The following is a 16030-nucleotide window of genomic DNA, read 5'->3' as shown; positions in this document are numbered from 1 at the left end:
CATGCATGCTCATGAGCTCCTTATTCAGTCATATAAATGTACTTACTGAAAGTCTCTCCTGGACACCATTCTAAGGATGCAGCTGTGAACAAAACGACAAAAATATCTTGCTGGGGTTGTCATCCTGGAGGGGCCATGTATTAGTCTTCTAGGCCCGCTGCAACCACAAGCTTGCGTGGCTTAAAATAACAGAAACTTATTCTCTCACATTCAGGAGCCTAGAAGTCCAAAATCAAGGTTATCAGAAGGGCCCTGCTCCCTCTGGAGGCTTTAGGCAAAGACTCTATTTCCAAATAAGGTCACATTGACAGGTACTAGGGGTTAGGACTTGAATATATCTCTTTGAGGGACACAATTCTACCCACTGTAGGCATTAAACAAGACAAATAAGGAAACTATACGGCATGGTAGATAGTGACACATGCCAAGGTATAAAATGGAGCAGAGAGGGAATGGAATTGTCTGAGGCATTGCAGTTTTAGACAAGGAGACCAGGGAAGGCCTTGCTGAGATGGTGACATTTGAGTCAAGACTTGAAAAGGTAAGAAAGTGAGCCATGGGGACAGTCTGAGAAGGAGTGAACCAGGCAGACGCATAGCTTATACAAAAGGCCTGGGGTGGGAGTGTGCTTGCAAATTTGTGGAACTTTGAGGAGGCTCTATGGAAGGGAGTGAAGGGTGAGGAGTGGTAGGAAGTGAGTTCAGATAGGTAGTAGGGGGTGAGGGTCCAGCTCATTTAGAGCTTTGTAGGACCCAGTAAATTCCAAATGATAGTTTCCTGTCTCACAGGGTAGCCCTTCAGCCACTAGATTCTGGTGATTTCCTTCTTCTCATCAGACATCTATGCCATTGGGGTGGGCAAGCTGGATGTGGACTGGAAAGAGCTGAATGAACTGGGGTCCAAGAAGGATGGTGAGCGCCATGCCTTCATTCTACAGGACACAAATGCTCTGTACCAGGTCTTTGAGCACATGCTGGGTGAGTGCGCTTTGCCCTCTTCAGAGTGGGGTGGGTGGTGAGGAGCCAGCAAGAGCTCCAGGTGGGGAACGTGCTCACAGTGCCCCTCACATACCTCTTTCCCCCTTTGCTCCCAATACCCACAGATGTCTCCAAGCTCACAGACACCATCTGTGGTGTGGGGAACATGTCAGCCAATGCCTCTGCCCAGGAGAGGACACCCTGGCATGTCACTATTAAGGTACCAGGAAGGAGGGATGGGGCTTGGATCCCAGAGGTGGAAGAAGCCATGGGCCAGAGACATAGCAGTTCCTGAAGATCACCTGTTTCCCTGCAGCCTAAGAGCCAGGAGACCTGCCGGGGGGCCCTCATCTCAGACCAATGGGTCCTGACAGCTGCTCACTGCTTCCGCCATGCTGAGAACAGCTCTCTGTGGAGGGTCAATGTGGGTAAGGCAAGGCCCACACCAGGTTCCTGAGCCCATGGCCAGGGCTGCCACCCTTTGTTCCTAGTCCCTGGCCCCTTCAGGGGCCCTGGGCCAGCCTAATCTGCCATATTATTCACAGGGGATCCTAACTCCCAGTGGGGCAAAGACTTCAGTATTGAGAAGGCCGTGATCTCCTCGGGGTTTGATGTCTTTGCCAAAAAGAATCAGGGAATCTTGGAGTTCTATGGTGATGACATTGCCCTGTTGAAGCTGGCCCAGAAAGTGAAGATGTCCACCCATGCCAGGTGCTGGAGTCTGGGATGAGAGGGCATCCTCTGGGGGAGAGTGCTCTGGGGAGTCCCAGAGGAGGGGACATAGAGAATGCGCCTGTGTGACCCTTGTCCTTCTCCCCAGGCCCATTTGCCTTCCCTGCACGGTGGAGGCAAATCTGGCTCTGCGGAGACCTCCAGGCAGCACCTGCCGAGACCATGGTGAGTGCTGGGGCTTAGGGTGCATGAGGAGCTAGGACCAAGGCTTAGGAGTGATGACATGGGCTGTGCAACAGCCCCCAATCTGGAGCCTGGATGCTGGGTAAAGGGACCAGCACCACACCCCTTTCTCCTTGACCACAGAAAGTGAACTTCTGAACAAACTGAGTGTTCCTGCTCATTTTGTGGCCTTGAATGGGAGCAAACTGAACATTAACCTCAAGATGGGGACAGAGGTGAGGATCTCAGGTCTGGGATGCTGCGGGGGAATGGGACTCCTCTGTGGCAGCTCCTCAAAAGTCTCTCTTTGTCCCTTCCTCCTCCAGCTCTGGCCGCTTTCTCTATCTGACCCTGTGTTACCCCTCCTACAGGCCTAGCTGAACTTCTAGGTGTCCCCTGGGACTGCTTATTCTCTCCTTTCTGTTCCACCCCTGCCACAGTGGACAAGCTGCATCCAGGTCGTCTCCCAAGACAGAACCACGTTCCCTGACTTGACGGATGTCAGAGAGGTGGTGACAGACCAGTTCCTGTGCAGTGGAACTGAGAATGATGACAATCCCTGCAGGGGTGAGCCCCTCCCACCCCCCACCCACGAGCCTGGATTCCTGAGGGAAAGTCCACCAATGTCCCTGTGACCAGCATGCATGCCAGGGCACTGGTGCACTGCCCTGATAACAAGGGAGCAGGGTGAGTCAGGATGACAGTCTCTTGCCCCTCCTTTCTGACAGGAGAATCTGGGGGAGCAGTTTTCCTTGAGCGGAGATACAGATTTTTTCAGGTGAGGAGAGAAGGGGGAGGAAGCTCATGGGACTCGGGCTACAGAATCTTGACCTTAAAGGAGGCTGAGGGAGGCCTTTGGATGAGCCAGGGAGGTTGAAGCTTGGAGCTGGGGCTGTGACAGCCTCCCACCCCATTCTCTCCTTCTTCCAGGTGGGCCTGGTGAGTTGGGGTCTCTACAACCCCTGTGGCAACAGCAATAAAAACTCCCGCCAAAAGGCTCCCAGGGGCAAGATCCCACCACCACGAGATTTTCACATCAATCTCTTTCGCCTACAGCCCTGGCTGAGGCAGCACCTGGAGGGTATCTTGAACTTTTTGCCCCTCTAATTGTGGTTACTGACTCCTCTGTTGTCTTGCCAGCATCTGTCAGTCTCCCACTCTTGAACTTCTACTATCAGACCCCATGACCTATCTATGCTCACAGCTCTAGGACCCCGTGCAGCACATCCAAGCTGTGGAAACCCCAGGGCCCCACCCTCTGCTGTGCTTGGCTCACTCTCCTTTCATTTTCATGTGGAATTTCCCAGTTTTGAAATTAATAAAAATTGATGATTTCCTCATCTGTCTGTGTCTCTGCCTGGGGGCTGGCCAGGGGGCAGAGGATTCCAGAATGATTCCAGGAACAACAGGGAGGCAGGTCAGAGACCCTGCTGGACAAACAGTGGGTGGACTCTGCTCCATAACAGAGTCAACAGGGAGTGAGCCAGCCTTATTTCTGGTCCCTAAGGGGGCGGTCTGGGATTACTGGGGAGGAACTGGAGCTGAGAGGTGGTATTGAAAGGGTAGGGCTTATGCAGTTCCTATTTCCTTGGCTGGCACCTCGGTGGGGGCCCTCCCACCTGGACATTCCGGAAAGTGATGTGGGTAGGTGGGGTTAGCCACAGGTGCCAGAACACAGATTGCATAAAAGGCTGGAGGTTGTGGGGGGCAGGGGAAGGGTGTGCGACCAGGCCCAGGTCTGAAGTTTGTTTGGATATCAAGCCAGCAGACAGGCAGCACAAGCCGGGATAGACCATCTTGTCCCCATACCTGGTTTCTCTCCTGCCTTCCATCGCTATGGGGAGCAGTCTCAGTCCCCAACTCTGCCTGGTATTCTTGGTGCTGGGCCTCTTGTCTGGAGGTAAGAGAGAGGGTCACCACTCCCCTCCCCCCACTTCCTGCTGCCCCCAGTATTCCTCCTTGGCCTTGGGAGGCTGGGCTTCATCAGCCTTTTTCTTTAGGTGGGAGCATACCACCATTGACTGTGGTTGGGCCCCAAGGCTCCTGCTCTCTGGAAGGAGTAGAGATCAAAGGTGGCTCCTTCAGGCTTCTCAAGGAGGGCCAGGCACTGGAGTATGTGTGTCCCTCTGGCTTCTACCCATACCCTGTGCAGATTCGTACCTGCAGATCCACAGGGTCCTGGAGCACCCTGCGGACCCAAGACCAAAAGATTGTCAAGACGGCAGAATGCAGAGGTTGGAGGGCAGTGAGGGTGGGTACGGGTCAATGGAGGGGTGGAACAGGTGGTGACCAGGGGCCAGACTAGCATACTATTAGAGTTGCATTGAGGCCAGGAAGGTTAGCAGGGGGAGCTGAGCAAACACAGGAGCTGTCTAGGGCTGAAGGAGGGAGAGAGGGAGGAGGAAGGGAGTGAATCTTCACTGAGCATCTACCCTGTGTCAGGCAACCCTGGCAGTAAAAAGAACACTCAGAAATTGGAAACGAGGAGAAGCAGGAGTCATCATAGGTTGAGCGTTGATGCTGTCTGTGGGACCAAGAAGGCACTGTTTCTCTGTGACAGGGTCCCTGAGACCAGGAGGGAAACTCTCAAGTGAAGCCCTTCCTTCTCAGTAACTTCTACTTGTCTCCCTCCCCCAAAGCAATTCGCTGCCCAAGACCACAGGAATTTGAGAATGGGGAATACTGGCCCCGGACCCCCTACTACAATTTGAGCGATGAGATCTCTTTCCGCTGCTATGATGGCTACACTCTCCGGGGCTCTGCCAATCGCACCTGCCAAGCAACTGGTCGGTGGGATGGACAAACAGCCATCTGCGATGATGGAGGTGAGAAGCGTCCCCTCCCCTGGTGATGGTGTCTTCTCCCTGACCATGTTCCAGCCTGAGGAACCAGCACCACAACTCTTGTGCTCTACCGTGCCATCTGGGCCTCAGGATTTGGCCCTCACCTCCATGTTTCATGCTTCTGCAGCGGGGTACTGCCCTAACCCGGGCATCCCCCTTGGCACAAGGAAGGTGGGCAACCACTATCGCCTTGAAGACAGAGTCACCTACTACTGCAACCGGGGTCTCACCCTTCGTGGCTCCCAGCAGCGAACATGCCAGGAGGGTGGCTCTTGGAGTGGAACAGAACCTTCCTGCCAAGGTGACTCTTGACCCATGCCCAGGGGTCAAATCCTGCTCTTTTATCCTCATATCCCTACACCAGTTCCCCCTAATGCAACCCAGCTCCTTCCTCACTTCTAAACCTGCCTGTAGAACTTCCTTCACTACTGAGCCCTTCCCATCCTGGAAACCCACCATCCTACCTCACTGGCCACCGTGTCTCTGACCCTCACACACTTGCCAACACCCCCAGACATTTTACCTGATTTCTGACCTCTCCCAGACTCCTTTATGTATGACATCCCCGAAGAGGTAGCCGAAGCCTTCCTGTCTTCCCTGACGGAGACCATTGAAGGAGTAGATGCTGAGGATGGGCATAGCCCAGGTTTGGAGGCAGAGAGGGGAGGGAGGCAGGAAATTGGGAGAGGATGAAGGGCCAGGAGAACCATGCATGCTGGAGCCTGAATTTCTCTGGTGGCACCCAGGGGAACAACAGAAGAGGAAGATTATCCTGGACCCCTCGGGCTCCATGAACATCTATCTGGTGTTGGATGCATCAGACAGCATTGGGATCGGCAACTTCACAAGGGCCAAGAACTGTCTCAAAGACTTCATTGAGAAGGTGGGCCCCCTTCCCCCCTGAATGTGAACTCACTGCCCATCCAGGACTAGTTCCCTGATGTTTCCAGACCCTCTGAGACACAAGGTCCCAGAAAACCTCTGGTCCTATTCTGTCCTCCTTCCCTTCCTTTTACTGGAAGCAGTTTCTTGACCTTTAACCCAATCATCCATCAGCCCCAGGGTGATCAGTCAGCCCTTGAGTCTCTGACTGTAACTTTCCCTGTCCCAGAAAAGCTGCTGACCTCTCCCAACCATAGTATTCTTTCAATGCCATGACCCGTTGCTCCCCTAACCCACAGGTGGCAAGTTATGGGGTGAAGCCAAAATATGGTCTAGTGACCTATGCTACAGTCCCCAAAATTTTGATCAGAGTGTCCGATGAAAACAGCAGCGATGCAGACTGGGTTACAAGGGCAATCGACAATATCGACTATGAAGGTCAGAGGTTAGGGAAGGGACTGGTGGGGAGTTCACTTTGGGGTCAGAGAAGTCAAAAGGTTCAGGGTTGTTGTGAGGAGGAGGTAGTGAGACCAAGTGGGAAGGCAGGGTGGACCACTTTGCAGTCTATGGTTGGACAGCAGGCTCATTGAGGAATATGGATTACTGGGAACTTGTTGGGGGCTGAGAAGGTCACTTTGTGGTCAAAGGGAAGTCAGCGGGGTGACAACTCAAAAAACTGAAAAATGTGGTATCTCAGTTGTGATAGGCCTTGAAGGTTCATAGATGACTTGGAAGACCAGGCAAGGTGAGATCTTCCTTTTTCACAGATCACAAGTTGAAGGCAGGCACTAACACCAAGAAGGCCCTCCAGGCAATTTACAACATGATGAGCTGGCCGGGGAACCAACCCCCTGAAGGCTGGAACCGCACCCGCCACGTCATCATTCTCATGACTGATGGTCAGAAGGGACCTTTTCCTGCCCCAGGCTTCCCACCCTTTCATACCAGTGTATGGCTGTTTGGTCCACATGTAACACTAGACTCATGGCTGGGGCTCTGAGCAGCACTGAGGGCCCCAACCATGTTGATCTTTCCTGTGACCCTTTACAAGGAGACACCCTTCTTAAGTCTCTCTGTCACTTCCATCCCCTTAACCTGCTTACCCAGGGGTACCTGGGTGGCTTGGTTGGTTGGGCTTCTGAATTCGGCTCAGGTCATGATCCTGCAGTTCGTGAGTTGGAGCCCGGTTGTCAGGCTTGGTGCTGATATCTCAGAGCCTATAGCCTGCTTCAGATTCTGTGTCTCCCTCTCTCTGCCCCTCCTCCACTCTCTCTCAAAAATGAATAAACATTAAAATTTTTTTTTTAAATTAAAAAGCTGAAATTTTACCTTCAGCCATTAAAAACAAAAAAACAACCTGCTTACCCAGCCATGTGTCACTACTAGCCAATTTATCTTCCTTGACCCTCTTCTTTACTTGCCTCTCACCTTCACGGTCCCTGTCTCTTCTGCAGGCTTGCACAACATGGGTGGGGACCCAGTCTCTGTCATTCATGAGATCCGGAGCTTGCTGGACATTGGGAGGGATCGCAAAAACCTAAGGGAGGATTATCTGGGTGAGTTTTTGGCCTTGGACCCAGCACCTTGCTTTCTCAGCTCCTGCCCCCAGGGTTTGGACACTCACCCTCCCTTTTTCTCCCTCAGATGTCTATGTGTTTGGGGTTGGGCCTCTGGTGAACCAAGAGAACATCAATGCTTTGGCTTCCAAGAAGGATAAAGAACAACATGTGTTCAAAGTCAAGGACATGGAAGACCTGGAAGATGTTTTCAAACAAATGCTTGGTAGGAAGATACCGGGAGGGTATAAAGAGGTCAGGAAATGCCCCAGGTATCCCAAGGTCACTCATACTTCCTCTCCTCCTGAAGCCTTGGCAGTCTGGGATGGCTTTCTCATTGCTCCTTCTCTACCTCAGTCACACTCTGGTCTCCTGGCACTATCCACTTCCTGATCTTAGAATCACCGAGTTCTGAACAACATTGGAGATCTTGTCAAGTGTCTCATTTTACAGATGTGCAAAGTGAGGCCAAGAGCAGCCCAGGCACAGCAAGCAAGCAAGAGTTGGGCCTGAAAACAGCCAGGTCTCCCAACTCTTAGTTCCAACTTCTTTTCACTATACTGCCACAGTTCCTTGCCCCCAATGTAAGGAAACAAATGCCCCTTTCTTTTCCTTATGGGCTTCTGCTCCTCATAGCTGTGTAGGCGGGCCTCCCCGAAAGGCCGAGCATCCCAGGTTTCAGCACATTCTCCTTTCTTGTTAGATGAAACCCGGACTCTGGGACTCTGTGGAATGGTTTGGGAGCACAAGAAAGGTAGTGATTACCACAAGCAACCGTGGCAGGCCAAGATCTCAGTCACTGTAAGCACAGCTTCCTGGTGGTGGGGACCTGTGGGAGGTGAGGTCAGGTGGAATGGGGGTAGGGGAAGGGCAAAATGTAGTGTTTGTGGAAGTTAAGCTTTCCCCCCTGCCATTCTGTTCCCAGCGCCCTTTGAAAGGACATGAGACCTGTATGGGGGCCGTGGTGTCTGAGTACTACGTGCTGACAGCAGCACACTGTTTCACGGTGGATGATCGGAATCATTCAATCAAGGTCAGCGTGGGTAAGGATGCAGTGAATCAATCCTGAGCTTCAGCTGTGCTCCCTGGGCAACACCTTCTACTTCCTCAGGAGCCCACTCTTCCAACCCCCCCCCCCCCACCCCGGTCCTCAAAGCAGCCCCCTCCCTTGCACACTGGGCTGCTTGGGGGCAGGGCGGAAGACTTGGGAGTTAGGAAGGATGTGGGGCCAGAAGCAGGAGGCTGCCCAGAGAAGTAGGATGTCCTGACATACCCACTCTCCTACCTTAGGAGGGATGAAGCAGGACTTGGAAATAGATAAAGTCCTATTTCACCCTAACTACGACATCAATGGGAAAAAAGCAGAAGGCATTCCTGAATTTTATGACTATGATGTGGCCCTTATCAGACTCAAGGAGAAGCTCAAGTATGGCCAGACTCTCAGGTGAGCCCTCTGGACCCCTGAGGAGAAAAGTCTGGGCAAATTGGAGCTACAGGCCTGGGGCAGGTCAAGTCTGCTGTCCCTGAGTTTCCCCATCTCTCCTTAACAGGCCTATTTGTCTCCCCTGCACCCAGGGAACAAATCAAGCTTTGAGGCTTCCACTGTCAACCACTTGCCAGCAACAGAGTAAGACATTCAGGGAAAGTAGCACAAGGGAATGATGCCAAGAGACAAGTGGGGCATGACAGGGTGCTGCAGGAGCCAGCCTGGTCTCCAGCACACAGAAAAGGGTTGAAGGACATTTGCTGAGTGACAAAGGCAATAGAGAGATGGTGGGGGGCAGAGAGAGTGCTAAAATGACCCCTACTGTCCATTTGTCCAGTGGAAGAGCTGCTCCCTGCAAAGGATATCAAAGCTCTGTTTGTGTCAGAGTTGTCCAAAGATAGGAAGAAGTCGCTGATTCGGAAGGAGGTCTACATCAAGAACGGGGAAAAGGTGAGGAATATGGGATCCTAAGCAGGTCCTCTAGGCCCCAGTTCTTCCTAAGCATGCTCTGCTTATCACCCCTTTCTCCTCTGTGCTTTATACCTCACCTACAGAAATCCAGCTGTGAGAGAGATGCTCAATATGCCCTAGGCTATGACAAAGTCAAGGACATCTCTAAAGTGGTCACCCCCAGGTTCCTTTGCACTGGAGGGGTGGATCCCTATACTGACCCCAACACTTGCAAAGGTAAGAGAAGTCTCTTTGGTTGTGCTACATGTTCTTAAAGCCCAAGAATCGTTTTCTCTACAGCCTCTCCTCTCCTGTAGGTGATTCTGGTGGTCCCCTGATTATTCATAAGAGGAGTCGCTTCATTCAAGTGAGTTTCCCCTCTCCTGTCTGTGGGGAGATGCCAAGTGGTCAGCATGGGCCCTAAAGCAGGAAAGTTCAATGCATGTGGCTGGAAAGGGAAGGACAGAGCCTGCCTCCTTCCAACTACTTCTTGAAATGGCCGGGTTGGGGCAATGTCTGGCCTGTGTGCTAGAGAGCAGGACTGAGCTGGGTCCCCAGTCTAATTCTTCTAGGTCAACTCAGATGCACTTGGGAGTAGTTGAGCTTCCTGGGATTAGGAAGGAATTCTACCAGATGATTAGTGGCATCCCCTTGCCCTCTCCAGGTTGGTGTGATCAGCTGGGGTGTAGTGGATGTCTGCAAAGACCAGAGGCGGTGGCGACAGGTACCTGCTCATGCCCGAGACTTTCACATCAACCTCTTCCAAGTGCTGCCCTGGCTCAGGGAGAAACTCAAAGAAGAGGATTTGGATTTTCTATAAGGGATTTCCTGCTGGAAAGGGGGATGAGATCAAATTAAAACAGCTGCAACAATACCTGTGTTCAAGATCCTTTTGGGGTAAGGGGGAGGGGAACGTGCACTGGCCATGTGTTACAACTGAGATAAAATCTAACAGCCGTTTTTAAAGGCTCAACCCCAATCCCAAGTGCTGAAAAACCAGAGGCTGAGGGAGATGTGTGAGCTTCCACCTCAGTGTTTTACTGAGACCAGTGTTGGCGCAGATGAGGCACACGGAATCCAGCTCCATTCTCTAGAAGCCATCCACAAGGTTCTCCTTGTAGACATCATCACTGTAGACAATCTGGGTCCTCTTGTCCCGGTGGCAACCCTTAGGGCTGTTCTGGACAGCTAGGGAGGGAGGAAAGGATTGGTTAAGGTCTGAAGCATTGCATCTGAGCACTGGTGAGGCCAGAGGCTCAGAGTCTGACCAGCTCACTCCTTGCCTTTGGCCCTTGGAAGCCCAATTTCAATGCTGCCCTCTGGTGGCCAGGCTGGCCTGTCTCCCTTTGGCTCCCTTAGGCCAACCCATCCCCATGGCAAGGAGCACATGCTGTTAAAATGTGGCACATGCAGATACTGCAAGGAATGTTCTGTTCTTAGAACAGCTCCCCAAGGTAATCGTTGTGATAACTGAATGATGTTAACCCACTACATCAAAATATTAAAAATTAGAAGATCTCTGTAGCCCTTTGTTGACATGTTAGTCATTTCTTGTTCCTTCTTTTAGTTTGGAGGGCCACTCTTGCTCTGAACGCCCCTTTCTGCCTAACTCCTTTGCCAGGAAAGCCAACAGGTATAGTGGGCTATTCACACTAAGAAATGCTACTAGCCTCAATAGGGGAGCTCATTCTGGGTGTGGCTTTGGCCTAAAACATTCTTCAAGCCTCAGGTTGTTCCTTCCCCTTCTTTTTTTCCTCCCTACATCAACATGTCCCTCTTGCATCTCATCTCGGAGGATTCTATCCCTGCCATTCTGGGACTACAGTCACTCACCCCACGCCAGCCTCCATTCTCTTGGATCTTTGTACCTTGACACTTCTATCACTACCCAGGTTCCATAGTTTGTGTTCTTTGGTTTTAATGGCCTCTGATGCTGCTCCCTGAATATCCCCCAGGCCCAGGCCTGCGTAATTTTTTTCTTCAAATTCAATCTTCCCTGAGATTACTACCATTTCGCAGCCACTCTGTGATACAGAGGATTGTGATCCATGTTTTCAGTCCTCACTTCACACCCAAGTTCCAGATCTCTAATTTCAAATGCTTATTTTATAAAGCCAACTATACTCCATCTCAAAATAAACACGGTCGTGTTCACTAACCTCACTCACTAACCTCACTCACTTCCACTTTCTTCCCTGTTCCAGTTATTACTGCTTCGGGAGTTGTTCTCAATCCTTCTCTCTCCTTCACACTAAGAAATCTTCTTCCATCTCTAACTGACAGAGAGTCTGACAATTCTCATTCCCATGGCCTCCACACAGATCCAGACATCTATCAACTCTAGGGAATCCTGGGACATGCAGGGGAGCAAAGAGAGGAGGCGAGCTGTGGGAAAGAGGATGAAAGAGGAAGAATCCATTCTTACCAAGGGAGCCCCAGACAGACTTGCCAGTGGCAGCATCCAGCATGGGCTGTTTGCGGGCAATGCTGACTTTGAGCTGTACGGACTCCACCTGGGTCCCATTGAGCTGGGGAAGAAGAGGGGTGGAGGTAAAGGATGGGGGAGGGGGGAAACATTACAGACAAAGAAAAGGAGAATTTCCAAGAGCTGCCATCCTAGGAACAGACTAAGGATCTAAGAATACATTTCTTGTGTGGATAGAAAAAGACTTCCTCTATCAAGAGGAAACAATTTCCTCCTGGCTCCCAGTGTTTTAAAGAGAAAACATGAGGATGGCAGTAGGGATGGGAAGAACAGGTCTGGGAAGTCCCAACCTCAGCAACGGCCTGATCTGCTGATTCCATTTTTTCATAGGTGACGAAGGCACAGCTAGGATGAGAGAAAACAGGATCAGTAGAGGGCCTATGGGCTCTTGTGGACCCAACCAAACCCAGTGCTCATAGGCCACCGGAGATAGGCTGGTGTTCTCCCTCAAACCCAGGTCCTCCCAGGACTTATCATCTTGTCCCACTACCATCCTTACTTTCTGGGTGGGTCCATGGAGAGGTCAATGATGTTTCCAAAGGGAGAGAAGGCCCCACGGAGGAGGGTGGGTGTCATGTCCTCTCCATACACATAGAGAGTATTCCCCTTCCGAGGGGCCCTGCGTTCAGGGAACGAGTCCGACCCTGTGGGGTCAGGAGTCACAGTCAAAACGTGCAACCCATCTCAGGCTCCACTTTAAGAGGCCACTTTAGTGGGACCTGCCTAAACCCTTTCACTTTTTCTACCAGCCCAGATCACTCACTGCGGAACGGGCCCTCTCGTTCTCGATCACGGTCCCTGTCCCGATCGCGGTCCCTGTCCCGATCGCGGTCCCGTTCCCGATCTCGGTCTCGATCCCGTTCCCGATCTCGGTCTCTGTCTCGGTCTCGATCCCGTTCCCGATCTCGGTCTCTGTCTCGGTTCCGCTCACGACTGTGGTCCCGGCTGCGGCTTCGGGGAGGGGAGGCTGAGGAGTGGGCACCACCACGTTCTTCATAGCCCCAGTCAAAGCTTCGAGGAGGACCGTCACCAGCCCCTGGGCCCTCTGCCTCTTCCCCATCTGGCCCTAGTTCCCGAAGCCGATCACTGGAAGACACAAAACTGGGGGGAGGCAGATAGTGAGGATCAAAGGGGCCCTTTACTTCATCTTCCCAAACCCTGTGGAGACTCAACACTCCCTCTGCAGCCCCAGCTCCTTCCACTCCAGCCCTAAACCTCCCAAGGATCCAGGCAATTGACCTCCCCTACTCCCCCAATTGGGACTCAGTCCTCTCTCTAGCTCTCTAACCTCTCATACAGAGATTTCCTCTGGGGCCGTCTGGATGACTGCAAAAGAAACCAAGGACAGTTAAGATGAGTCCTAGTTGATGGCATGTGGCCCCAAATATGTGGGTCTCTCATTTTCCTCATTCCCCAACCTCTCAGGGACAGAGAGTTGAGAACCATACCTCCTGCAGATCGTCGTCAGCAGATATGCTTCTCTGGAACGGCTGGAAAGTGGGGACTGGCCCCTTCTCAGGGTCCTGGGAAGGTCGTAGAGGTCTACTTCAATGTGAGAGCAGAAGGCTGCCTAACCATGGGACAGAAGGGATTCCTCTTCCCTCACCCTCTTCTTGGCTTTCCTCTGGCCTTTTATCCTCCCTTTTAATTCCTTTGCGCATTTCTTATTTGATTATGTGGTGTTTTTCATAAGTGACCTAATATATACACAGAGTATTTAGCTTATCTGTACATTTCTTGGACCTGCTGACATCTTCAACCTGTTCAACTTCTCAGAACAACAAGACTCAGGAGCTCGAATATGTGCCACAGAATGTATGAGATACGGAATTTGGAAGTCAGTCAGTGTCTTCACATTTTACAGATAAGAAACCTGAAACTCGGACTGGTACGACAATTTTCCCAGAACTGAATAGGCATTACTTTCCCCCTAAATGTTACCTCCACTCCAACTTGGAAGGACGCCCTCTGAAGTCAAGGGTCCCCTGAACAATCCTTCTGCTTGTGCTCACCTTTAACTTCCCCTCTAGGGTTCGAGAACGTTTGAAGCCCGAGTTCTTGGTCTCGGCCTTGATGGCACTGATGGCTCCTGACTTCACCAGCTGCTTTGCCTGCTCTGTTGCCGTGGCTGTGTCCACCACAGGCTGCTCTGACAGTGCTGGAGTGGTGAGGGAAGGAGGCATTATTTTGGCCACGCTCTGAGAGAGGTCAGAGCCATGTTGCCCATTTCCAGTCTATCCCCAGTTCCCCCCGTCACTCACAGCGTTTCACACCGCCTTGGCTGGCTGTGCTGCTACTACTTTGCTTCTTCAGAGCCAACAATGCCTTTTTCTGGGAATGAGAGCGAGAAGAGAGGGGTTGGTGAGGGCCAGTCCCTGGCTAGGTCCTCTCCCAAGGTCCCTGGACACTTCACTCCAGGGGACGCCTTTCTCAGAAAACAATGCAAATGGTGTCCCTGGAGTGGTGCACTGACACATGAGTGCACTCATGAGTGCACTACCACTCACACATGATTCACTGGATCATTTACAATACCAGTGATACGTAATCTAGCCAAACCATTGTATCCAGAGGCTTTCCCGAGCCTCAGTTTTTGAAGTGGAAGAAAAGGAATTTGACCATGGACCAGAACCCTAAGATATGAGCTATAAGTAAGCACAAGCCTACATGCCTTTCTCAGGGGGCTTCATCCATTCATTCCCTGCATATTTAACGAGGACACGCCATTATTTTGTAACAGGGGTATGCAAGAGTATGAGACATTGTTCCTCCCCTTAAGAAGTTTACAGTCTGAGAAATAAGACCATTAGACACAATTATCAAGAGCGATCGTAAGAGGCGCAAATTGCTTGTAGCTGAGAGCAAATAAGATTATCTGATGCCAAATGACTATTAAACTGGACCCTGGGTAGAAACTATGCAAAACAGATTGAAAGAAAAGGGCATTTTAGACAAAGAACACAGACTGAAAAAGATGTGGAAATAAGAAGGCTTTGGGAATGCATGTTTTGGGACTAGTGAATAGTTCTATCTGACTAGAAAGAGATGCCAAGGTAAGGCTGTGTTGTATAGACAATGGGAAACCACTTACAGGTTTTGAGAAAAAAGAGAGAGTTTTTTTGATTTCAGTGGTTCATTTTAATAAGAGTGAAGGAAGTCTGTCCAAGAACACACTGAGCAGCTCCTTGAGAAACCATTACAACAGACTACGTGAGTGTCAGCAAAAACTTGATCTACGGAATACACGGGAAAAAATAAACAAAAGACATTACTTCAGAGTAAGAATCAAGAAGACTTGGCAAACGTTTGGCCATGCAAATAGTGGAGATGTCAGAGAAGAGATTTCGATTCCAAACACATGGGAAAACTGAATATAGTCAGTCCTATATGGAAGATCAAGAAAAGGAACTAAGTTAGAATAGATAGAAAGATGATAGCTAGCTGCAACACTGGGAATCTGCAGGCTATCAGCAAGAGCTCGGATAGAATTGAAAAAAACAAACCTGAAGATTACCACCCCTGTGGTGGTACTAAAAGCCATGGAAAAGTTAGACAACTCGATGGCAGAATACACAGAAAAGAGAGAAGGCATACATCAAGACTTGGGAAGAGCCCCCTTGTGAGGCTTCGCGGAGAGGAGGTATGTCTCCAGGTATGAGCTGGAAGAACCCCCCATCCCTCACACTCACCCCAGGTGTTCTCAAGAGTGTAGAGTCTGTGAAAGGTTGGGCCACGCCCCCACACACTCCCTCACCTTTTTCTTGAGTTTGTTGAATTTCTTCTGCAGAGCCTCCTCCTCCTCGCTCAGTCCGGGGGGTATCACCAACATGGTGGCTCCTGGTTCAGGGGCAGGGCCCAAGACATCTTTCTCCACTGTCACCGCCCAGGGTTCACACGCCGTCCACACTGCACCCAACCGCACCCTTCCAGGCCTACCTACTCCTGTCTTTTGCCTCTCCCTACCCCTTGCTTAAACCAGGCTGCCATCCAAGCCCCCGCTCGTCGGATTCAACCAGCATTCCCTCTTCTCTCCAGGAATCACGGCCACCAGCGCCTTGAGGGACCAAGTGGCCCGGGAAGGGAGAAGCACCCCTTCCGTCGCCAAGACGATGGCATCAGACACCCCCTACCCCCGCTGGGGTTAGTATGGCAACCGCGGGGTCCAAACGGTATAGGAGGCAGTGGAACCCCCGCAGCGCTCTCAGAGCAACGAAAAGGGGAAGAAGAGAGAAGGAGCTCGTTAAAAAGGGGCGAAGGGTGAGAAGGAGAACACCTTACCTGAGGGGGCGGTAACCGGGGTCCCACGGTCTCGGGCGGCGCCCGCGCGGGCAACGGAGAGCTGGCTCAGAGCGATGACGTCGCGAGGGGTGGAGAACGCGGTAACCAAGACGGCTCAAGGCTACACACTTCCGCCCGGCACTTCCCCGGCTCAGGTCAGCCTCTCGGTAGCGCTCATC

The 16030-nt window shown here is 51.5% G+C and overlaps 3 protein-coding genes across 5 annotated transcripts in view; 2 read left to right on the top strand and 1 right to left on the bottom strand.

The window, feature by feature from the left end:
• The window catches only part of C2 (complement C2), a 43020-nt gene extending 39809 nt beyond the window's left edge, over positions 1-3211 (top strand). For both annotated transcript variants that reach the window (XM_019438763.2, XM_019438764.2), the window contains exons 10-18: positions 837-977; positions 1103-1197; positions 1294-1405; positions 1523-1688; positions 1798-1874; positions 2016-2107; positions 2312-2438; positions 2600-2649; positions 2802-3211. In XM_019438763.2, the coding sequence (XP_019294308.2) occupies positions 837-977; positions 1103-1197; positions 1294-1405; positions 1523-1688; positions 1798-1874; positions 2016-2107; positions 2312-2438; positions 2600-2649; positions 2802-2978 (1037 nt within the window). In that variant the 3' untranslated portion in view covers positions 2979-3211. The remainder of the gene's footprint in view (positions 1-836; positions 978-1102; positions 1198-1293; positions 1406-1522; positions 1689-1797; positions 1875-2015; positions 2108-2311; positions 2439-2599; positions 2650-2801) is intronic.
• Positions 3212-3422: 211 nt separating this feature from the next.
• Positions 3423-9962, top strand: CFB (complement factor B). The gene is made up of 18 exons (XM_019438767.1): positions 3423-3771; positions 3872-4105; positions 4511-4696; positions 4842-5015; positions 5259-5360; positions 5461-5597; positions 5896-6034; positions 6364-6495; positions 7051-7152; positions 7241-7378; positions 7856-7953; positions 8078-8195; positions 8443-8596; positions 8703-8779; positions 8976-9088; positions 9193-9325; positions 9406-9455; positions 9753-9962. Exons 1-18 carry the CDS (start codon positions 3708-3710, stop codon positions 9906-9908), a joined length of 2307 nt encoding a protein of 768 aa, XP_019294312.1. The 5' UTR covers positions 3423-3707; the 3' UTR covers positions 9909-9962.
• A 2-nt stretch (positions 9963-9964) lies between these two features.
• On the bottom strand, positions 9965-16021 carry NELFE (negative elongation factor complex member E). Of its 2 annotated transcripts, XM_019438778.2 has the most exons (11): positions 15852-16021; positions 15328-15410; positions 13835-13904; positions 13586-13731; positions 13022-13096; positions 12862-12899; positions 12337-12674; positions 12073-12217; positions 11864-11918; positions 11514-11616; positions 9965-10276 (listed from the first exon to the last, which is right to left on the bottom strand). In XM_019438778.2, the coding sequence occupies exons 2-11, from the start codon at positions 15400-15402 to the stop codon at positions 10179-10181; spliced, it is 1143 nt and encodes a 380-aa protein (XP_019294323.1). In that variant the 5' UTR covers positions 15403-15410; positions 15852-16021; the 3' UTR covers positions 9965-10178. The 2 variants fall into 2 exon arrangements, with proteins under 2 accessions (XP_019294323.1, XP_053761187.1); XM_053905212.1 differs by lacking the exon at positions 15852-16021 and having other exon boundaries at positions 15328-15772.
• Between the last annotated feature and the right edge of the window lie 9 nt (positions 16022-16030).

The sequence above is a fragment of the Panthera pardus genome, unplaced genomic scaffold (genome assembly GCF_024362965.1).
Source record: "Panthera pardus isolate Hobbes unplaced genomic scaffold, ASM2436296v1 HiC_scaffold_17, whole genome shotgun sequence".
In the NCBI taxonomy this organism is placed as follows: domain Eukaryota; kingdom Metazoa; phylum Chordata; class Mammalia; order Carnivora; family Felidae; genus Panthera; species Panthera pardus.
This window is presented reverse-complemented; position numbering and strand designations above follow the sequence as displayed.